Source organism: Scyliorhinus canicula, chromosome 6 (assembly GCF_902713615.1).
Source record: "Scyliorhinus canicula chromosome 6, sScyCan1.1, whole genome shotgun sequence".
Classification (NCBI taxonomy): domain Eukaryota; kingdom Metazoa; phylum Chordata; class Chondrichthyes; order Carcharhiniformes; family Scyliorhinidae; genus Scyliorhinus; species Scyliorhinus canicula.
This window is the reverse complement of record NC_052151.1, coordinates 118,255,180-118,278,482: the sequence shown is the minus strand read 5'-3', so window position 1 is coordinate 118,278,482 and position 23,303 is coordinate 118,255,180. Positions and strand designations below refer to the sequence as shown.

The 23,303-nt window shown below is 49.8% G+C and overlaps 1 protein-coding gene across 2 annotated transcripts in view; it reads right to left on the bottom strand.

Annotated features, from left to right (window-relative positions):
* The window catches only part of tdh (L-threonine dehydrogenase), a 34,503-nt gene extending 18,460 nt beyond the window's left edge, over positions 1-16,043 (bottom strand). Inside the window, exons 1-2 of one of the 2 annotated variants that reach the window (XM_038799982.1) lie at positions 15,898-16,043; positions 1,924-2,114 (exon numbers count right to left, since the gene is read on the bottom strand). In XM_038799982.1, the coding sequence (XP_038655910.1) occupies positions 1,924-2,110 (187 nt within the window). In that variant the 5' untranslated portion in view covers positions 2,111-2,114; positions 15,898-16,043. The remainder of the gene's footprint in view (positions 1-1,923; positions 2,115-15,897) is intronic. The other variant, XM_038799983.1, reaches the window with a different exon arrangement.
* Positions 16,044-23,303: the final 7,260 nt, after the last annotated feature.

The window sequence follows — 23,303 nt, the reverse complement described above, 5'->3', positions numbered from 1 at the left end:
CATCAACTCAAAGTTGGCTTCTGACCCTCCACCTCGTTAGGCAGCCCCATGATCCCGAGGTTCTGCAGCCTCAACCTGTTCTCAAGGTCATCGAACCTTGCTCTCGCCCACTATTTTCCTCCACAGATCAGCATTTATCCAGGCTAACTGATCACTGTGCCACGACATGGCCTCCTCTGCTCCTTTCAACACCTTCTCATGCTCCCGCACATTCTTCGAGGTCTTTTCCAACGCCTCCTTTATCGGTACCTAGGCATCATCTACTGACTTTAACGGCCTCCATCATTTTCTCCCGCCCCCCATGCCTCTTGAAATGCTTGCTGAATGGTTTCTCAAATTCGACAGCCATTACTTCAGCCCGTCTACCGAGAGAGGTGTGGCCCCAACCGATGCACTTGCCTCTGCCATCTTGGGTCCTCCTGGGGTCTGCATTTTGCTCGGCTCTTCCGACAGATACTGCTTCCACCTTTCTTAACTATATTGTTTTTGTGCCTTTTGGCATCCTTGCACCAAATACTGTCGAATGGAACAAGTCTGTCCACCAATTGCCCCGGGAACTGGGTTAAAAAGAAACAAAATCCAATGACTCCGACGAGAGTTGCCGTTTGTGCGACAACCTTCTACATGTCACCATCGGAAGATTAGCTGTGATGAATGTGAATGATGGAGGAAGCTCAAGGGGGTCATATAGTATATGCCAGTTTATTAGACCGGACCCAAGAGAACTACACAGTGAATTTCGGTTGTATTCTAAAGTGCTAACAATTAGTTTTGTCTTTTGCTTGGATTTCTATTTTACTTTATATAGTGCTGTTAACAGTTGTACTCAAGACATTTTTGCTGTTTGATTCATGGGTGGCACAGTAGCACAGTGGTGAACACTGTTGCTTCACAGCACCAGGGTCCCAGGTTCAATTCCTGGCTTGGGTCACTATCTGTGCGGAACGGAGTCTGCACATTCTCCCCATGTCTGCGTGGGTTTCCTCCAGGTGCTCCAGTTTCCTCCCAGAAGTCCCAAAAGACATGCTGTTAGGTAATTTGGACATTCTGAATTCTTCCTCCGTGTACCCGAACAGGCCCTGGAATGTGGCGACTAGGGGATTTTCACAAGTAAATTTTTACAGACAATTGCAGTTCCCCCATGATTAATGACATGTTTAATACCCAGTCTGCCCTGCAGCAGTTGTATTTGGTTGGGGTGGTAGTACGCCCTCGTAAAATTGTTCTCAAGTGCCCTTGGGTTGGCTTAAAAAGTACAAGCCAAGTTCTGATTTCAAAGTGACGTACGCATATATGGTTATGGCATTTGAAGCAAGAACAGCACCAGATGTGACGATGCCAAAATAGGGTAATCAAATATCCTATTAGTAGTCATTTCTACAGCTCGATGCTCGAAGGACAACAAAGTGAGCAGGTTGTTGGAGGGCATCGGTAGAACCATCTCCAAGCATGATAAATAACTTCAGAAAGCTGGGTTAGAAAGTAACTACCTGCTGAGCATACCAGGTTTTCTGAAAGCTGCAAAAAAGCCACCAGGATGGGGCAGCACAGTGGTTAGCACTGCTACCTCACGGTGCTGAGGACCAGGGTTCGATCCCGGATCAGTGTGTGTGGAGTTTGCACATTCTCCCAGTGTCTGCATGGGTTTCACCCCCACAACCCAAAGATATGCGGGTTAGGTGGATTGGCCACACTAAATTGCCCCTTAGTTGGGAATAAATAATTGGGTACTCTAAATTAATTTTTTTTTAAAGCCACCAGGATGGTTTGCCATGTTCTTCTCCCCCCCCCCCCACCCCCACCCCACCCCACCACCACAAGTCCAATATTAGAATTTTAAATAAAACTAAAACAAGTGTTTAGTTATATGTAGACTTTTGTTTTACAAATATATCAAAAAGTATCAAATGAAGAAACACGTACCTGTGATAAGAACACGGGGATGATCTGATTCAGCAAAAGACACGGAATGAAAGCTGGCATCTGCATTGACTTGCCTTGGGGACCAGCTCATTAGCCTGACCGACATAGCAGGAATCTGGCAACTACAACCATTGATCAGTAGCGCCTCTTTGGCAGTCTTGGCCAAATTTCTGAAAACCGGCATCATTCAACTATGAGAAAGAAAGAATACAAGTTTAACTCAGAGTAGTTAAGCACTATACTCCAATTAATGTTCAATTCTAAAATAATCTTTATTTCCACACTTAATTGAGTGTCTATTCAGCCCAACTAGAATCTCTACAGTGCAGAAGGAAGACATTCAGCCCACTGAGTCTGCACCAATCCTGTGAACAATCACTCTACCAATGTCCACTCCCCCGTCCACCCCACCTTATGCCCACAACCTTATATTCTAACCAGCACATCCCTGGACACGAAGGGGCAGTAATCATGACCAATCCACCTAACCCACACATCTTTGGACTGTGGGAGGAAACTGGAGCAGTCAGAGCATATCCTTCCACCATTTCATGATTATATATCATCCTGTCAAATTCAGGAGTGGTATTTGCCTCAACAGCTACTTATGGGAGCATGTTCCACTTATTCACTTATGGGATGTGGGTCTCATTACTGCCGATCCGGGAGAGCAATTAACAGTCAACCATATTGTTCTGGATCTGGAGTTACATGTAGACCAGATAAGGATGCCAGATTTCCTTCCCGAAAGAACATTAGTGAACCAGATGGATTTTTACAATCGACAATTTCACAAGTCATCATCAGACTTTTAATTCCAGATTATCACGGATGTCATATTTCACCATCCATCATGGTGGGAACGGGTCCCCGGAGCATTACCCGATGTGTGTGGATTACCAGCCCAGCGCCAATACCACTACACCAGGGTTTTTTAAACTCAGGGTCATGGGCAGGTGTTGGGAGGGTCACGGAACAATCGGTCGTAGCGCTCCCAATCGTGGGAGAAGCGCCTAAAAGCCGCGACCGGCTTTTAGGTTGAGAATGCATTTTGGCTTGTTCCTTATGACTGCCACCCAGATTATCCAATGGGACGATTAGCTTTCCTAACATCACATCCGATGTCCAATTGTTCCGCTGACCAATAGGAGGATAAAAGCAAATTACTGTGGGTGCTGGACAACCTCAGCAGGTCTGACAGCACGTGGAGAAAAAGGAGCTAATGTTGGGAGCCTGGGTGACTTTTTCAAAGATGAATAGGAGGAACGAGCTGGTGGTGGGACTTTTGGAGCCCGTGAAGGACATGGAGAGCAGCCACATGAAGTTTGTGTGAGGGGTGGGAATGGCGGGTCACAATGCTGACAGTCAACACCAGTTCACTGGCTTCCACATGTAGTTTAATGCTGACACCATAACCGAGAGGAGTGATAGCTACATAAACAGGGATTACAGCAATTTGCTTGTTCTTCAAACGGAGATCCAGGAAGAAGGCACCAGCAGCAATCACACAAAATAAATTATGTGTGGTTCTCCTCTGGGACAGGGCAAGTGGAATTTAAGCACTCGCATGTGTAATCTGTGTGAATTTTTGAAACCTCTGAATGTTGGCCGGTTGGTAAAAATGCACCCCAGGCAAAAAAAAAAATAGATGTGTGGCACACATTGAGAAAAACACAAAGGTGAAATACTGGTCGGTAAAAACTGACTGGGGAAATCTGGACAGTAAACAAACAAAAAAAAATGGCAGACAGGCAGATCCACACATCAATTTGAATAAGAGGTAGAGAATATTGACCAATGCCTTTTAAGATATGGCAGTACAGGAATAGCACCTACCCGATATAATAAGGTAAAGGGAAGTTTTTCAGACCAAAGTTCAAGGCAAAAAGTGGAGGGTTGACTTATACATGAGCAATATTTTCAAGGAATGGAATGAATCATTATTCCTCATCAGAAAGTTGATGCCAGTCTTTGGGTTGTCCAAATACTTTCAGAGAGAAAATTAGGAAAATATATTTTTTTAGGATGAGAGAAAGGTGGGGGGAAAAAAACTGCCTTGCACTCTACATGAAAGAAAACATGGAAGGAGGGTGCTTGTAAAAAAATTGAAGGAGCTAGGAGGAGTTAAAGAAAGCCTGCCTGCAGAACATATTCTGCTGTCTTACCTTTACACCAGTATCAGCACCTTCTTTAGTCTTTTAACACTTCCTGGTCTTCTGCCCACAACATTGTCAAATCTCACCTAGTTCTCACCTATCTGAACCCCTCAAACACTATAAAATTCATCACTTTTCTCCCTCCATCATACAGACTCAAAACATAAACTGCTTCTCTGCAAAAAGACGGTCAGATCTCAGATTTCCCAGCATTTTACGTTTTATTTCAGTATTTTGTTTTAGTTCAACATATTAATGAACAACGTCTGCACAATAAAGTCAGGGATTAACTTGGACACAGTTTTAAAACTGAACTGAAACAATGTTATGCCAATGTACAAAGAACATATTGGCTTTTTGACATCTTGAACAAGATAGCAGTTAGGTTATGCCTCGCCCACAAATATTTGCAATATATATGTTTCCCCATCCCCCCACCAATTCACCGTTCTTTAAAAGACCCTGATTACTAAACACAGCTGCAACCACCATCTAATGTTACCTCACATGTTTCCTCTCTATTTCCTATGGGGGGAGCTCAAACCTGCACGGCAGGCAGCAGAAAACATAAAAGGGAAAGGGGGGAGGGAGGGGAAAGCCAGGGGACAGTACATCCTGAACAAAAAAGGGGGATACCAAAGGAGAGGCCGGGCATGGCGGGGAGGGAGCAGAAGACACACTGGGACAGACAATATCAATATGTATAGAAGAACCACACTTCTAGCCTATCCCCGTAACCCCACCTATCCTTTTTGGACTCTTAAGGGCAATTTTAGGTGGGCAATCCACCCAAGCTGCACATCTTTGGACTGTGGGTGGAAAGAGGGGCACCCGGAGGAAACCCACGCAGAAATGGGGAAAACGTGCAGACTCCGCACGACGGTGACCTAAGCTGGGAATCAAACATGGGACCTTGGAGCTGTGGAGCAACTGTGCTAACCACTATGCTATCCCTGTTGTTCCCCCCAGCCTATTCTAGCAGTTTCTCTCCATCACCACTACTCCAGCACGACTACTCCAAAAAGAACCACCCCCACCACTGGCATGCATCAAGTGCTCTTGAATATCCTTAATTAACTGCAAATTACTAAACACATTTTTCTCAGTGCTGTTTTCAGTTATCTGCAGTCCTGGCTGTTACTGATAAAGTTGTATTCGGCGGATGTGCTGGGGTATCAACTACTCGTCATATTTATTGACGACTGAAGATAAGATAGAAAGCCATATATTTAGTTTGCTGATGACACAAAGATAGTCTTGCAATAGAAACTTCCAAAGAGATATTTGTGGCAAATGGATTTCAATGTAGAGAAATAGGTCATCCACTGTGGATCAAAAAGAGCAGAGTACTTTCTCAGCGGTTAAAAGCCAGACAGAATGGAAGTTTAAATACATTTGGGACCCCATGTACATGTGCCATTAAAAATGTCATATACGACTTCCGGTTGCGGCTATGTGGAGCTAAGCCGCACGTTCGGCAGCTCCCGCCAGGAACTGACTTTTGGGCTCTTTTTAGGGCCCCCAGCGGTACTTGACCGACGGTTCCCGATGTGGGAAGGTGTTAGCAGTAGATCCCCAGTGTTCTATGGTCTGGACCAGGAGTGGGGCCAGCAAAATAGCGGTGGCAGCGCCTAGGAAAAAGCAGGGGAAGAAAAACAAGATGGCGGCCGGCGGAGACCTAGAGGAATGGAGGCAGTGGGCGCAAGAGCAGCAGGAGACTCTCCAGCGCTGCTTTCGGGAGCTCAAAGTGGAGCTGCTAGAATCGCTGAAGGCTACTACTGACAAGCTGCTGGAGACGCAGACAGCCCAGGGGGTGGCAATCCGGGAGATCCGACAGCAGGCCTCCGAAAGAGAGGATGAGGCCTCGGCCCTCGCGGTAAAGGTGGAGATGCATAAGGCGCTCCATAAGTGGCGGCAGGAGCGGTTCGAGGAGATGGAGAACCGGTCGAGGCGGAAGAATTTGCGGATCCTGGGCCTCACGGAGGGGCTGGAGGGGTCAGACCTGGGGGCCTATGTGGTCATCTTGCTGAACTCGCTGATGGGAGCTGGGTCCTTCCAGGGGCCCCTGGAGCTGGTCCACAGAATACTGGCCAGGAGGCCCAAGCCGAATGAGCCACCATGGGCGGTGCTGGTGCGGTTCCACCGGTTCGTTGACCGAGAGTGCGTGCTTAGGTGGGTCAAGAAGGAGCAGAGTAGCAAGTGGGAGAACACGGTGGTGCAGATCCACCAGAACTGGAGTGCGGAGGTGGCTAAGCGGAGGGCCGGGTACAACCAGACGAAGGCGGTGCGCCACAGAAAGAGTGTGAAGTTTGGCATGTTACAGCCGGTGCGTTTGTGGGTCACCTACAAGGACCATCACTTTTACTTTGAGTCCCCGGAGGAGGCGTGGGCCTTTGTGCAGGCCGAGAAGTTGGACTCTAACGGAGGGTCGGGGGAGGGGGTTTGTATGTAACTGTGCTACTTTCTGGTGGGGAGGTTCTCTGTTTTATACTGGTTCTGTGTTGTTTCTAGGGCAGGTGGGGCGCTGTCATTTTGCGTGGGTTCAGTGGATGGGCTCGAGTCGGGGGGGTAGACTTGGAGTGTGGGGAGCTGGTGGTGGGGGCCGACAATAGGAGCTACCCTAGAGGAGGTGGGGTCAGGCAGGGTGAAAGCGCGGGCTTTTCTTTGGTTTCCCGTGCTGAGGGTGGATGGGGGCGGGGTCGGAGCTGAGAAGCACGGGCTTTTTTCCCCGCGCGAGGGACGAGGAGGGTCTGCTGATGGGCATGGAGGAGAAGTAGCCCCACATTGGGTGGAGTCGGAGGTGTGGCGGGAGTCGCCGGGGTCAGCAGAAGTTAGAACATAGAACATAGAACAGTACAGCACAGAACAGGCCCTTCGGCCCTCGATGTTGTGCCGAGCAATGATCACCCTACTCAAACCCACGTATCCACCCTATACCCGTAACCCAATAACCCCCCTCTTAACCTTACTTTTTAGGACACTACGGGCAATTTAACATGGCCAATCCACCTAACCCGCACATCTTTGGACTGTGGGAGGAAACCGGAGCACCCGGAGGAAACCCACGCACACACGGGGAGGACGTGCAGACTCCGCACAGACAGTGACCCAGCCGGGAATCGAACCTGGGCGCCCTGGAGCTGTGAAGCATTTATGCTAACCACCATGCTACCGTGCTGCCCATGAAGTTAGCTGGCTCACGGGCGTGCTATAGAGGGAGTAACGCGGCTGGGAGTGGTCCTAGCCTTTTTGGGGGGGAGGGGGGGGGGGGGGGGGTTGGGATGGGTACCGGGTTGCTGCTGAAATGGCCAGGAAGGAGCTGGAGGATGCAGGGGGGGCCGGGGTGGGGGTTTGCCGCCGTGGGGAACGGGCCAAGCGGGGATCGCTGGCCTAGGGCGGGCAGGGGATGTGTTATGGCTAGTCGGCAGGGAGCCCTCTGATCCGGCTAATAACTTGGAATGTGAGGGGGCTGAATGGGCCGGTCAAGCAGACCCGGGTGTTTACGCACCTGAAGGCGGACGTGGATATGCTCCAGGAGACGCACCTGAAGGTGGCGGACCAGGTTAGACTGAGGAAGGGATGGGTAGGCCAAGTGTTTCATTCAGGGCTGGATGCAAAGAACCGAGGGGTGGCGATCCTGGTGGGAAAAAGGGTGTCGTTTGAGGCGTCAAAGGTGGTGGCTGACAGTGGCGGGAGGTATGTGATGGTGAGCGGCAAGCTGCAGGGGGAGCGGGTGGTGCTGGTGAATGTCTATGCCCCGAACTGGGACGATGCGGGTTTTATGCGACGCATGTTGGGCCGCATTCCGGATTTGGAGACGGGGGGCCTGATATTGGGGGGGACTTTAATACAGTGCTGGATCCCCCATTGGATCGATCCATGTCCAGGACGGGCAGGAGGCCCGCGACGGCTAAGGTATCGAGGGGGTTTATCGACCAGATGGGAGGGGTGGATCCTTAGAGGTTCGCGAGGCAGATGGCCAGGGAGTATTCATTTTGCTCCCACGTGCATAAAGCCTATTCCCGGATCGATTTTTTGTTCTGAGCAGGGTGCTGATTTCGAGGGTAGAGGATGCCGAGTATTCGGCCATAGTTATTTCGGATCATGCCCTGCACTGGGTGGACCTTGAGCTGGGGGAGGAGAGGGACCAGCGACCGGTCTGGCGCCTGGAGGTGGGGCTGCAGGCGGATGAGGTGGGCGGGCGAGTTCGGGGTGTATCAAGTAGTACTTAGAGGCCAATGATAATGGGAAGGTCCGAGTGGGGACGGTTTGGGAGGCATTGAAGGCGGTGATTAGAGGGGAGTTGATTTCCATCCGAGCCCATAGGGAGAGGGGAGAGCAAAGAGAGAGGGAGAGGTTGGTGGGGGAGATGGGGAGGGTGGACAGGAGATATGCGGAGGCTCCGGAGGAGGGATTGCTGGGGGAGCGGCGTAATCTTCAGGCCAAGTTCAACTTACTGACCACCAGAAAGGCGGAAGCTCAGTGGAGGAAGGCACAGGGAGCGGTGTACGAATATGGGAAGAAGGCGAGTAGGATGCTGGCGCATCAGCTCCGTAAGCGGGACGCGGCCAGGGAGATTGGTGGAGTGAAGGATAGGGGAGGAAATGTGGTGCAAAGGGGGGTAGACATTAACGGGGTCTTCAGGGACTTTTATGGGGAATTGTACCGGTCTGAACCCCCGGTTGGGGGGGGGGGGGGTGAATGGGGCGCTTTTTGGACAAGCTGAGATTTCCGAAGGTGGAGGAGTGGCAGGTGGCGCCGATTGAGCTGGAGGAGCTGGTCACTGGGATAGGCAGCATGCAGTCGGGGAAGGCGCTGGGACCGGATGGGTTTCCGGTCAAATTTTATAAAATGTACGTAGACCTGCTGGGCCCCCTGTTGGTTAGGAGCTATAACGAGGCAAGGGAGGGGGGGGGGGGGGGGGGCTTTGCCCCCGACTATGCACGGGCGCTGATTTCCTTGATCCTTAAGCGGGACAAGGACCCCCTGCAGTGTGGATCGTATAGGCCGATCTCGCTGTTAAATGTGGATGCCAAGCTGTTGGCGAAGATCTTGGCCACAAGGATAGAGGACTGTGCCGGGGGTCATTCATGAGGACCAGATGGGGTTTGTGAAGGGAAGGCAGCTGAACACCAATATACGTGGGCTTCTGAATGTTATAATGATGACGGCGTAGAAGGGGAGGCGGAGATAGTGGTGGCATTAGACGCGGAGAAGGCCTTTGATAGGGTTGAGTGGGGATACTTGTGGGAGGTGCTGGAAAGGTTTGGGTTCGGGGAGGGGTTTGCCAGTTGGGTGAGACTGTTATACGAGGCCCCGATGGCGAGCTTAGCCACGAATAGGAGATCGGAGTACTTTTGGTTGCACCGGGGGACGAGACAGGGGTGTCCCCTGTCCCCCTTGCTCTTTGCGTTGGCAATCGAGCCCCTGGCCATGGCGTTCAGGGAGTCGGGGAATTGGAGGGGTCTGGTGCGTGGTGGGGAGGAGCACCGAGTGTCACTTTACGTAGATGACTTGTTGCTATATGTGGCAGACCCAGTGGGGGGAATGCCGGAGGTGAAGAAGATTCTCAGGGAATTTGGGGGCTTTTCAGGGTACAAGCTCAACCTGGGTAAGAGTGAGTCGTTCGTCGTGCACCCGGGGGATCAGGAGGGGGGGGGGGGGGGGGGGGGGGGGAGTGGTAGGCTCCCACTGAAAAGGGCAGGGAGGAGCTTTAGGTACCTGGGAGTCCAGGTGGCTAGGAGCTGGGGGGCCCTACACAAACTTAACCTCACAAGGCTGGTGGAGCAAATGGAGGAGGAGTTTAAAAGATGGGACATGTTGCCGCTGTCGGGCAGGGTGCAGTCAGTCAAGATGACGGTGCTCCCGAGGTTTTAGTTTCTGTTCCAGTGCCTCCCCATCCTTATCCTGAAGGCCTTTTTTAGGAGGGTCAACAGGAGTATTACGGGATTTGTATGGGCGCATGGGACTCCAAGGGTGAGACGGGTGTTTTTGGAGCGGGGCAGGGATAGGGGGGGCTGGCGCTGCCCAACCTCTGTGGGTACTATTGGGCTGCCAACGCAGCGATGGTGCGTAAGTGGGTAATGGACGGGGAAGGGGCATCATGGAAGTGGATGGAGATGGCGTCCTGTGTGGACATGCGCCTGGAGGCGCTGGTAACGGCGCCGTTGGCGCTCCCTCCAACGAGGTATACCACGAGCCCGGTGGTGGCGGCTACCCTCAAAATTTGGGGGCAATGGAGACGGCATAGGGGGGAGGTGGGAGGCTCAACAGAGTCCCCGATAGGGGGAACCACCGGTTTGTTCCAGGGAGCATTGATGGCGGGTTTCTTAGCTGGCACAGGGTAGGTATTAGGAGGTTCGGGGACCTGTTTGTAGATGGGAGGTTTGCGAGCTTGGGTGAGTTAGAGGGGAAGTTTGGGCTCCCCCGGGGAACATGTTTAGGTACATGCAGGTTATGGCGTTTGCCAGGCAGCAAGTGGAGGGGTTCCCTCTGTTGCCCCCACGTGGGGTACGGGACCTGGTGCTCTCGGGGGTGTGGGTTGGAGGAGGGAGGATTTCGGACGTGTACCACGTAAAGCAGGTGGTAGACGAGGTCTCGGTGGAGGAGCTGAAGGGAAAATGGGAAGAGGAGTTGGGTGAGGAGACTGAGGAGGGGACGTGGGTGGATGCCCTGGAAAGGGTGAATTCCTCCTCTTCTTGTGCAAGGCTTAGCCTCATACAGTTCAAAGTGCTACATAGGGCTTATATGACGGGACGAGGATGAGCAGGTTCTTCAGGGGCGAAGACAGGTGCTAGGTGCTCGGGGAGCCCAGCGAGCCATGCCCATATGTTCTGGGCATGCCCAGCGCTGGGGGTATTTTGGAAGGGGGTAGCAAACACGGTGTCGAGGGTGGTAGGATCCAGGGTCGAGCCAGGCTGGGGGCTCACGATATTTGGGGTAGCAGTGGAGCCGGGAGTGCAGGAGACGAAAGAGGCCGGTGTTCTGGCCTTTGCGTCCCTAGTAGCCACGCGGAGGATTTTGCTTCAGTGGAAGGATACGAAGCCCCCAAGCGTGGAGGCCTGGATCAATGTTATGACGGGGTTCATCAAATTGGAGAGGGTGAAATTTGCCCTGAGGGGATCAGTACAAGGTTTTTAGACGGCGGCAGCCTTTCTTCGACTTCCTGGCAGAACGGTAGAAAAATAGGTCGGCAACAGCAGCAGCCACGCGGTGGAGGGGAGAAATGTGTACATGGGTTTGTTGAATATGCCGGGTGCTAATTTATTACTTCTTTTTGTAATTACTGGGGGGGGGTTTGGTTTTGAGGGGTTTTCTTTTTTTTTTCTGTTTTTGCTGTTTTCTTGTTGATATTTTCTGTTTTTGATATTTTGTGAAAATCTCAAAAAAAAAATTTTTTTTTAAATGTCATACTGTATACAGGTACAGAAAATAATCAAAAGACAAGCCATACAAGCAGATATTAGGTCAGATAACAAAAAGCTTGGTTAAAAGAGGTAGGTTTTAAGAAGTGCCTTACAGGAGGACAAGAGGTCTTGAGTGAATTCAAGAGCCACAATAAACTATGAGGGAAAACTAGCTAGAAACAAAACAAAAAGTCAATAAAAGCTTTTTTAGGGACATTGAAAAGAATAGTAAAAGTAAAGCATCAACTCCTTAAGAGAATGAAACTGGGGAAGTAATTATGAGGAACAAGGAAATGGCAGAAGTTAATTAAATAGATATTTTGCATAAGTCTTTACCGGACAGGATACAACAAGCACCCATAAATAGTTTTAAATAACACGGGAGAGGAATTAAATACAGTCACCATCACCAGAGAATTGGTGTTCGGCAAACCAATAGGGTTAAAGGCTGACAAGTCCCTTGGAGCGGATCTTAAAAGAGGTAGCGTTTAGTCGTTTTCCAAAAATCCTTGGATTCTGGAACTGTGGCATAAGATTGGAAAACTGCCAATGTGGTGCCCTTGTTCAAAAAGGGAAGGAAGCAAATTGCAGGAAACTACAGGCTAGTTAGTTGAACTTCAGTTATTGGGAAAATACTAGAACCAATTATTAAGGAGAAAACACCATTTGGAAAGTAATAATCTGAGCAAGCAGAGTCAGCATGGTTTCATGAAGGGGAAATTACTAGATTTCTTTGCGAAAGTATCAACCAAGATTGATAGAAGAGAACCAGTCAATGTTGCATATTTGGAGTTTCAAAAGGCATTTGACAAGTGCCACACAAAAGCTACTACGCAAGATAGGGGTTTGTGGTATTGGAGGTAATATCCTGGCATGGATAGAGAATTGGCCAACTAACAGAGCAGCAATAAGGGGATCTTTCTCAGGTTGGAGGGTGGTAACCAGTGACACAGGGTCAGTGCAGAGACGCACTGTAAACTAGACTCAGTGAGTTAGGATGATCTCAAGTTTATGGAGGATAGTGTGTGTTAAAGAGATCAAGTCTGGAGGTAATAAAATGTATGGTTTCAGCAAGGGCTGAGATAAGGCAAAATCAGCCCTTTTTGCAGTAGTGGAAATAAACCATTTTAATGATAGTGCGGATACGTTTACCTCAGGGTCAAATAGGACAACAAAGTTGTGACAGCTTGGTTCTGCCTCAGACAGTGGGGTTAGCAGAATAATACCTGTATCCCAAGGGATAAATCAGAGATTACACAAACTAGGGCTGCATTTCCTAGAATCAAGAGGGCTGAATTGATTGAAGATTTTAAGACGATCTGCCCTATTTCTATTGGTCAGGGAATCTAGGAATTGGGTGTAAAGTTTAAAGATTAGACACAGGCCTTTCAGAAGAAGCCAGGAAAAACTTCAACATTCAAAATGATCGATGAAAATTGGAATGTTCTTCCACAAATGTCAATGACTGCTCGGTAACGTTGAGGGGATTATGGGGGAAACAGCAAGTACACAGTGTTAGGTCACAGGATCAGCCTCCTCACAAAATGACAAAAAAGGCAGAGGGATGAAATGGCCTGCAGCTGTTCTGGAAAACTTGGGAGTTGAAAGGGTGGTTCAGTTTCACAAATATACTCTAAAGCCTTCATGCCACAATTACTTGAGAACCTTAGCTGAGAAAAGTAATTTGTCAGGTGACAAAGGAAGTGGATGAGAACGCATCTTGAAAATCTAGGCGTTTGAAACCTGGAAAACTGAAGGAGTGAGTTTTTCAAGTATTTTCCAAGATATACAGAATGAATAACGCACAAACAGGCCATTCAGCTGAGGCAGCTTTTGCTTCAAAATGTCTAATCGCACTCTACTTAATCAAACTTTTCTGCACATCCTTTCTCCATCATCATGCACTTAAAACTAGCCTCCCCTTAAATAGAGGATGATAAATGTCAGCCACAGATGACACAAGAAAGCAGCACTGCCCCCCCCCCATTTGATTTGATTTGTCATATGTACTGAAGTACAGTGAAAAGTATTTTTCTGCAGCCGAGGGAACATACACAGTAGACAAAAAGAATCATCAACAGAGAACATTGACAAATGGCATATCAATAAACAGTGATTAGTTACAGTGCGGAACAAGAGCCAAACAAAACAAAATACATGAGCGGTCACAACGGGGCTGCGGCACAAAATTTCCGCATTTCCCCGACCCTTCATGAATAGTGTTCTTACAGGGAACAGATCAGTCCGAGGGGGAGTCTTGTAGCTGCTGGGAAAAAGCTGTTCCCATGTCTGGATGTGCAGGTCTTCAGACTTCTGTACCCTCTGCCTGATGGAAGGGTCTGGAAGTAGGCAATCCCTGGGTGGGAGGGGACTCTGATACTGCTGTCTGCCTTCCTGAGGAAGCAGGAAGTGTATACAGAATTAATGTGTGGGTGGCTAGCTTGTGAGATGCGCTGGGCTGAGTTCACCACACTCTGTAGCTTCTTTCAATCTTGGGCCGGGCAGTTGCCATACCAAGCTGTGATGCAGTTGGATAGAATGCTCTCTATCGCACATCTGTAGAAGTTTGAGAGAGTCAATGTAGACATGCCAAATTTCTTTAACTTCCGTAGGAAGTAGAGATGTTGTTGGGCTTTCTTGACTGTCGCATCAACGCGAGTGGACCAGGCCAGACTGTTGGTGATGGTGACCCCAGGAAGCTACTGACCATCTACACTTGGGAGCCATTGATGCAGACGGGAGTGCGTCATGCTACACTTCCTTAAGTAGATTCTCCTCCCTTCCTTTCACATTAATGCACTTTAAAAAAGTACCAGGAAAGTCACCTGATAAGGAGGCAACACACACACACACGATCTGACCTTCAACTGAGATTAAACTATAAATGAGTACATCTGAACAGAGGAGTATGATTGTGAAGCTGCAGGAACATGCCTACACACAACTTCGTTTGAATTTCACCCCTTGCCCCGTTTAATTCCAGAGGAGCAAGTTCAGAAAATGCCCCATAAATTAATTAGATGGCGAAGAGAAGGAGAAACACACGGGGCTGTACATGATCAACAATACCTACACAGCCCCACAGGAGATGCGTTAAAGCAGATCAGAGAGATGGGGGTGGTCAGCACGGTCACAACGGGGCTGCGGCACAAGGTTTCCGCATCTCCCCGACCCTCCTCCACCCGCCAGCACCCGAGGTGAGGCTGCATCTTCCCCCACTCAGCATCCACCGTGGGGAGGGGGTGAAATCGGTGGGGGGGGGGAGGGGGTGAAATCGGGGGGGGAGGGGGTGAAATCGGGGGGGAGGGGGTGAAATCGGGGGGGGGAGGGGGTGAAATCGGGGGGGGGAGGGGGTGAAAATCGGGGGGGGGGAGGGGGTGAAATCGGGGGGGGGAGGGGGAGGAAAGCGGTGGGGGGGGGGGGGGGGAGGAAAGCGGTGGGGGGGGGGGGGGAGGAAAGCGGTGGGGGGGGGGGGAGGAAAGCGGTGGGGGGGGGGGGAGGAAAGCGGGGGGGGGGAGGAAAGCGGTGGGGGGGGGGAGGAAAGCGGTGGGGGGGGGAGGAAAGCGGTGGGGGGGGAGGAAAGCGGTGGGGGGGGGGAGGGGAGGAAAGCGGTGGGGGGGGGAGGGGAGGAAAGCGGTGGGGGGGGGGGGAGGGGAGGAAAGCGGTGGGGGGGAGGGGAGGAAAGCGGTGGGGGGGGAGGGGAGGAAAGCGGTGGGGGGGGGAGGGGAGGAAAGCGGTGGGGGGGGGAGGGGAGGAAAGCGGTGGGGGGGGAGGGAGGGGGTGAAAGCGGTGGGAGGGGAGGGGGTGAAAGCGGTGGGGGGAGGGGGTGAAAGCGGTGGAGGGGGTGAAAGCGGTGGGGGGGGTGAAAGCGGTGGGGGGGGTGAAAGCGGTGGGGGGGGTGAAAGCGGTGGGGGGGGTGAAAGCGGTGGGGGGGGGGGGGGTGAAAGCGGTGGGGGGGGGGGTGTGAAAGCGGTGGGGGGGGTGAAAGCGGTGGGGGGGGTGAAAGCGGTGGGGGGGGTGAAAGCGGTGGAGGGGGTGAAAGCGGTGGGGGGGGTGAAAGCGGTGGGGGGGGGTGAAAGCGGTGGGGGGGGGGTGAAAGCGGTGGGGGGGGTGAAAGCGGTGGGGGGGTGAAAGCGGTGGGGGGGGTGAAAGCGGTGGGGGGGGGTGAAAGCGGTGGGGGGGGTGAAAGCGGTGGGGGGGGGTGAAAGCGGTGGGGGGCGGAAGGATGAAAGCGATGGGGCGGAAGGATGAAAGCGGTGGGGCAAGAAGAGGTGAAAGCGGTGGGGCAAGAAGAGGTGAAAGCGGTGGGGCAAGAAGAGGTGAAAGCGGTGGGGCAAGAAGAGGTGAAAGCGGTGGGGCGGGAGGCCGCGGCCCGGTTCAGCCCTGTCCCAGCCATTCCCCCCCTGCCCTACCTGAGCTTTCCTCCAACGTCCTCACCCGCTGCCCTGTGCACCTGCCGTCTCGAGCCCCTGCTGATTGCATCAGCCGCCCTGCGCTCTCCTTTATAGAGCCGGAAGCCGGGCGGTGATGGCCGCTCCCTCTGCCGCTGATTGGCCGCCGCCGTTACCGGGGTCCCATTGGTCCAGCGGGGGGTGCTGCCCTGTCAATCAGCCGGGGACGCCAATCAGTTCGCGGTCCCCCTGGCCACCAGGAGCCAGGTTCCCGCACGTGGCGCCGCCGAACTCAGTCAGGGCTGTGTGATGTGCTGTCAGTGTGTGCGCTAAAGTGATACCTTCCCACCTCCCCCCCCCCACCCACCCCCGGCAGATTAGAAAAGTTTAGGCAGGCAAACCAAAGAGATTCAGTTTCTAGGACCTCGGAATTATATAAACCAGTCAAGCGGTTCCACACTCGGCTTTAACCAGCGATGCAATTAAAATAATCCTTTAGGACTGTTATCCATCTCCAGCCCGTAAATCACAGCAGGACCCAACGCGGCCGCGCCTAGAGTCACTCCTAAAAAACTGCTTTAGCATTAGGCAAGGAGAATGTCGAAATTTGTCCATAATATTAATGAATTTTCGCTGTTAGTTCGCATGTCAAATCATGTAACCCCCAGCCAAACGCATGAACAATTATAAATCAAAACACAGAATGCTGGATAAAGGCAGCAGGTTTAGCAGCATCTGTGAAGAGAGAAACAGTTATCCTGACAAGTCTATGATGGCGACCCTTCTACAGAACTGAAGAGTAGAACTGCAATTAATTATAGTTGGATAGGTGGGTAGAGGAGTTGGGCAGGTACAGTGAAAAGTATGTTTCTGCAAGCAGCTCAAACAGGTCATAAAGTACATGAAAATAAAATAAAAAGAAAATACTTAACAGAGCCACACAAGGAAAAAGATAATCTGTTTGGGAGAGCTCGCAGAGAGTTGCCACGCTCAGGATAATAGGAATGTTCCGTTTGGACGGAACGGGAAGATACCAGAATGGAACCACAGCTCAAAATATGGTAATAGATAGATAGAGATAGAGAAATACAGCACAGAACAGGCCCTTCGGCCCACGATGTTGCGCCGAACTTTTGTCCTAGGTTAATCATAGAATTTTGGACAATTTTTCATGGCCAATCCACCCAACCTGCACATCTTTGGACTGTGGGAGGAAACCGGAGTACCCGGAGGAAACCCACGCAGTCACAGGGAGGACGTGCAGACTCCACACAGACAGTGACCCAAGTCGAAATCGAACTTGGGACCCTGGAGCTGTGAAGCAATTGTGCTATCCACAATGCTACCGTGCTGCCCTTAAGAAGTTAACCTACACGCCATTATTCTACCCTAATCCATGTACCTATCCAACAGCCTCTTGAAGGTCCCTAACGTTTCCGACTCAACTACTTCCACAGGCAGTGCATTCCATGCCCCCACTACTCTCTGGGTAAAGAACCTACCTCTGACATCCCCCCTATATCTTCCACCATTTATCTTAAATTTATGTCCCCTTGTAATGGTGTGTTCCACCCAGGGAAAAAGTCTCTGACTGTCTACTCTATATATTCCCCTGATCATCTTATAAACCTCTATTAAGTCGCCCCGCATCCTTCTCCATTCTAGTGAGAAAAGGCCTAGCACCCTCAACCTTTCCTCGTATGACCTACTCTCCATTCCAGGCAACATCCTGGTAAATCTCCTTTGCACCTTTTCCAAAGCTTCCACATCCTTCCTAAAATGAGGCGACCAGAACTGCACACAGTACTCCAAATGTGGCCTGACCAAGGTTTTGTACAGCTGCATCATCACCTCACGGCTCTTAAATTCAATCCCTCTGCTAATGAACGCTAGCACACCATAGGCTTTCTTCACAGCTCTATCCACTTGAGTGGCAACTTTCAAAGATCTATGAACATAGACCCCAAGATCTCTCTGCTCCTCCACATTGCCAAGAACCCTACCGTTAACCCTGTATTCCCCATTCATATTTGTCCTTCCACAATGGACAACCTCACACTTGTCAGGGTTAAACTCCATCTGCCACTTCTCAGCCCAGCTCTGCATTCTATCTATGTCTCTTTGAAGCCGACAACAGCCCTCCTCACTATCCACAACTCCACCAATCTTCGTATCATCTGCAAATTTACTGACCCACCCTTCAACTCCCTCATCCAAGTCGTTAATGAAAATCACAAACAGCAGAGGACCCAGAACTGATCCCTGCGGTACACCACTGATAACTGGGCTCTAGGCTGAATATTTGCCATCCACCACCACTATCAGTTAGCCAGTTTGTAATCCAACTGGCCAAATTTCCCACTATCCCATGCCTCCTTACTTTCTGCACAAGCCTACAATGGGGAACCTTATCAAATGCCTTACTAAAATCCATGTAGACTACATCCACTGCTTTACCTTCATCCGCATGCTTGGTCACCTCCTCAAAGAAGTCAATAAGACTTGTAAGGCAAGACCTACCCCTCACAAATCCGTGCTGACTATCCCTAATCAAGCAGTGCCTTTCCAGATGCTCAGAAATCCCATCCCTCAGTACCCTTTCCATTACTTTGCCTACCACCGAAGTAAGACTAACTGGCCTATAATTCCCAGGGTTATCCCTATTTCCTTTTTTGAACAGGGGCACGACATTCGCCACTCTCCAATCCTCTGGTACCACCCCTGTTGACAACGAGGACGAAAAGATCATTGCCAACAGCTCTGCAATTTCATTTCTTGCTTCCCATAGAATCCTTGGATATATCCAGTCAGGCCCGGGGGACTTGTCTATCCTCAAGTTTTTCAAAACGCGCAACACATCTTCCTTCCTGACAAGTATCTCCTCGAGCTTATCAGTCTGTTTCACACTGTCCTCTCCAACAATATGGCCCCTCTCGTTTGTAAATACTGAAGAAAAATACTTGTTCAAGACCTCTCCTATCTCTTCAGACTCGATACACAATCTCCCGCTACTGTCCTTGATCGGACCTACCCTCGCTCTAGTCATTCTCATATTTCTCACATATGTGTAAAAGTCCTTGGGGTTTTCCTTGATCCTACCTGCCAAAGATTTTTCATGCCCTCTCTTAGCTCTCCTAATCCCTTTCTTCAGTTCCCTCCTGGCTATCTTGTATCCCTCCAGCGCCCTGTCTGAACCTTGTTTCTTCAGCCTTACACAAGTCTCCTTCTTCCTCTTAACAAGACATTCAACCTCTCTTGTCAACCATGGTTCCCTCACTCGACCATCTCTTCCCTGCCTGACAGGGACATACATATCAAAGACACGCAGTACCTGTTCCTTGAATAAGTTCCACATTTCACTTGTGTCCTTCCCTGACAGCCTATGTTCCCAACTTCTGCACTTCAATTCTTGTCTGACAGCATTGTATTTACCCTTCCCCCAATTATAAACCTTGCCCTGTTGCACGCACCTATCCCTCTCCATAACTAAAGTGAAAGTCACAGAATTGTGGTCACTACCTCCAAAATGCTCCCCCACTAACAAATCTATCACCTGCCCTGGTTCATTACCAAGTACTAAATCCAATATGGCCTCCCCTCTGGTCGGGACAATCTACATACTGTGTTAGAAAGCTTCCTGGACACACTGCACAAACACTACCCCATCCAAACTATTTGATCTAAAGAGTTTCCACTCAATGTTTGGGAAGTTGAAGTCACCCATGACTACTACCCTGTGACTTCTGCACCTTTCCAAAATCTGTTTCCCAATCTGTTCCTCCACATCTCTGCTGCTATTGTGGGGGCCTATAGAAAACTCCCAACAAGGTGACTGCTCCTTTCCTATTTCTGACTTCAACCCATATTACCTCAGTAGGCAGATCCCCCTCGAACTGCCTTTCTGCAGCTGTTATACTATCTCTAATTAACAATGCCACCCCCCCCCCCCCCCCCCCCACCTCTTTTACCATCCTCCCTAATCTTGTGGAAACATCTATAACCAGGGACCTCCAAGAACCATTTCTGCCCCTCTTCTATCCAAGTTTCCGTGATGGCCACCACATCGTAGCCCCAAATACCGATCCATGCCTTAAGTTCACCCACCTTATTCCTGATGCTTCTTGCATTAAAGTATACACACTTCAACCCATCTCCTTGCCTGCAAGTACTCTCCTTTGTCAGTGTTACCTTTCCCACTGCATCACTACCTGCTTTGGCGTCCTGAATATCGGCTTCCTTAGTTGCTGGACTATAGATCCGGTTCCCATTCCCCTGCCAAATTAGTTTAAACCCTCCCGAAGAGTACTAGAAAACCTCCCCCCCAGGATATTGGTGCACCTCTGGTTCAGATGCAACCCGTCCTGCTTGTACAGGTCCCACCTTCCCCAGAATGCGCTCCAATTATCCAAATACCTGAAGCCCTCCCTCCTACACCATCCCTGCAGCCACGTGTTCAAATGCACTCTCTCCCTATTCCTAGCCTCGCTATCACGTGGCACCGGCAACAAACCAGAGATGACAACTTTGTCTGTCCTGGCCTTTAACTTCCAGCTTAACTCCCTAAACTTGTTTATTACCTCCACACCCTTTTTCCTACCTACGTCGTTGGTACCAATGTGCACCACGACTTCTGGCTGCTCACCCTCCCCCTGATGTTTATGTTTTTTAAGAAAACATGAAGCAATAGAGTAATAGGAATGCCAATTAGCAAATTTCAGATGTTGGGTCCCAAATATGTGGGTGTGGGGGGGGGGGCATAATGGTGGATAAAAATATGGCACAGTGGTTAGCAGTGCTGCCTCAGTGCCAGGGACCCGGGTTCAATTCCGGCCTTGGGCGACTGTGTAGAGTTTGAACTTTCTCCCAGTCTTTGTGGGTTGTTCCCATACATATGCTGCCCTTGTCCTTTTCACCTAAGGAGTGTGCTCCAAAAGCTAGTGATTCGAAACAAACCTGTTGGACTTTAACCTGGTATTGTAAGACTTCTTACTGTGCTCACCCCAGTCCAACGCCAGCATCTCCACATCTTGTCCTTTTGAGTAGTAGAGGTCCTGGGTACCGTCCAGACATCTTTATGGGTTCTACCTTTCAGGAATATACAAACACTGGAATAAAAGCCAATTGCAAAGCTTCCACAAATATGTGTATATGTGTGAACCAGCACTAGGGTTTCAGAATGTGTGTGACATCAAAAAAGCCAGCCAGCAGCAGCAACCTACAAAAGCTTTTTTGCAGGTACATCTTTCTCGGATTGTTGAATTAAGCCCAGTCAGCAAAGACAACAGTTGAAACAAAGACAGGGAAGCTTCTCTGCCAAACTGCCGAACAGAATCTCAAAACAGACCATTCACTTGCTGTAGTCAGTGTTACTGGAACCTCAAAATTTCAATGTTCAATCATTTACTCCTCATGAGTCAAGGACTGTTTCATATACTTTGCATAACTGTATTTGCATGCACTTGATCATTCCTTATCTTTGGTGAATAAACTCACTATCTTTAAATTAAGAAACCCTGGTTAAATTGGCTTCTTTTAAAGCATAAATATTGGGACTGGGAAAAGGTAGCCACAAAGTAGATTAATATTTTTTGCAACCAGAGAGGGTTGAATAAAGGAAGGCAGCCAGTTCATTCCTTCTCGTCCAGGGCATAACAATTTGGGGATAACCCAGTTGAATGATAACAAATCAAGGGATCTCACCCGGGTTAAATTTGGGGACCTCACCTGGAGACTTGTCGTACAGAAGGTGCTGGCAAAGAGCCTCAATGAGTTGCTGCAATGCATCGTGTCAATAGTACACACTGCTGCCACTGTGCACCCATGGTAAAGGGAGTAAATGTTTAAGGTACTGGGGAAAGAGATGATAGGGTGATGATCAAGTAGGCTGCTGTGCCGTGGACTGTGCCAAGTTTCTTTTGTGTTGTTCCAGCTGTGCTAATGAAGGCAGGTGGGGCAGCAAGGTAGCATTGTGGATAGCGCAATTGCTTCACAGCTACAGGGTTCCAGGTTTGATTCCGGATTGGGTCACTGTCTGTGCGGAGTCTGCACATCCTCCCCGTGTGTGCGTGGGTTTCCTCCGGGTGCTCCGGTTTCCTCCCACAGTCCAAAGATGTGCAGGTTAGGTGGATTGGCCATGATAAATTTCCCTTAGTGTTGGGTGGGTTACTGGGTATGGGGATAGGGTGGAGGTGTTGACCTCGGGTAGGGTGCTCTTTCCAGGAGCCGGTGCAGACTCGATGGGCCGAATGGCCTCCTTCTGCACTGTAAATTCTATGATAATCTATGACTGCAGATTTGCTATTTTTATAAATTGAGGCCACAATTATTTTTTTCCCCAATTAAGGGGCAATTTAGTGTTGCCAATCCTCCTATCCGGCACATCTTTGGGTTGTGGGATTGAAACCCACTCAGACAGACATGGGGACACTTCTGATTTGTATTTATAGATGATGCACAGACTTTGAGAGTCCTGAATGGAGTTGTTGCTGCAAAATGACAGCCCCTGATTTGTTCTTGGGAGTCATGGTATTTATGCAGCTATTCCAGTTACATTTCTTTAAATTGGTGATTGCTAGCATGTTGATGGTGGGGGAATTCAGTGGTGATAATGCTGTTGAGTGTAAAGAGGAGATGACTTTATTCTCTTTTGTTGGAAATGGTCTGGCGCAGATGTAGCACAAGGGTTCAGCCGAAGCCGGAATATTGTTCAAGACTTAAAATATGTTCACTATACCTTCTTCTTGCAATAGTGTGATGAGGAAAGCCTTTGGCTAAGATATCTCGTCCAGTGTAGTCATCTGGAAGTGCCCAGTTCTGTAAAAATCAGGTTTAGTTTCATGATAATTGAAGTCTTTGTTACAACTTAGAGAGTGGAAGGAAAACAACTGGTTATCTCTTAAAACCAGCTCCTTCCAAATGCTATCAGTGACTCCATTGCAGCCAACAAAGTTCGAAGGGAAAGTTTTCTATTTATACTCCCCGAGCATCATGGAAAGTTACAGGAAGTTCTAAAATCCCCAGAACAATTAAAAATATGTATATTTTTACTAGAGCTTTGCCATTTTACAATAAAACTTTATTACCCACAGCAGATGATACACAAAACCAACATAACAAAAACCCCAATCAGCCATACCCACCCAGCAAGAGAGAAAATAAAATCAAAAAACAAACAAAATGAAACAAAACCCAAAACTAGCCCCCCCCCCCCCCCCCCCCCCCCCCCCCCCCCCCCCCCCCCCCCCCCCCCCCCCCCCCCCCCCCCCCCCCCCACCACATGAACAAAGAACAAAGAAAATTACAGCCCAGGAACAGGCCCTTCGGCCCTCCCAGCCTGCGCCGATCCAGATCCTTTATCTAAACCTGTCTCCTATTTTCCAAGGTCTACTTCCCTCTGTTGCCGCCCGTTCATATACCTGTCTAGATGC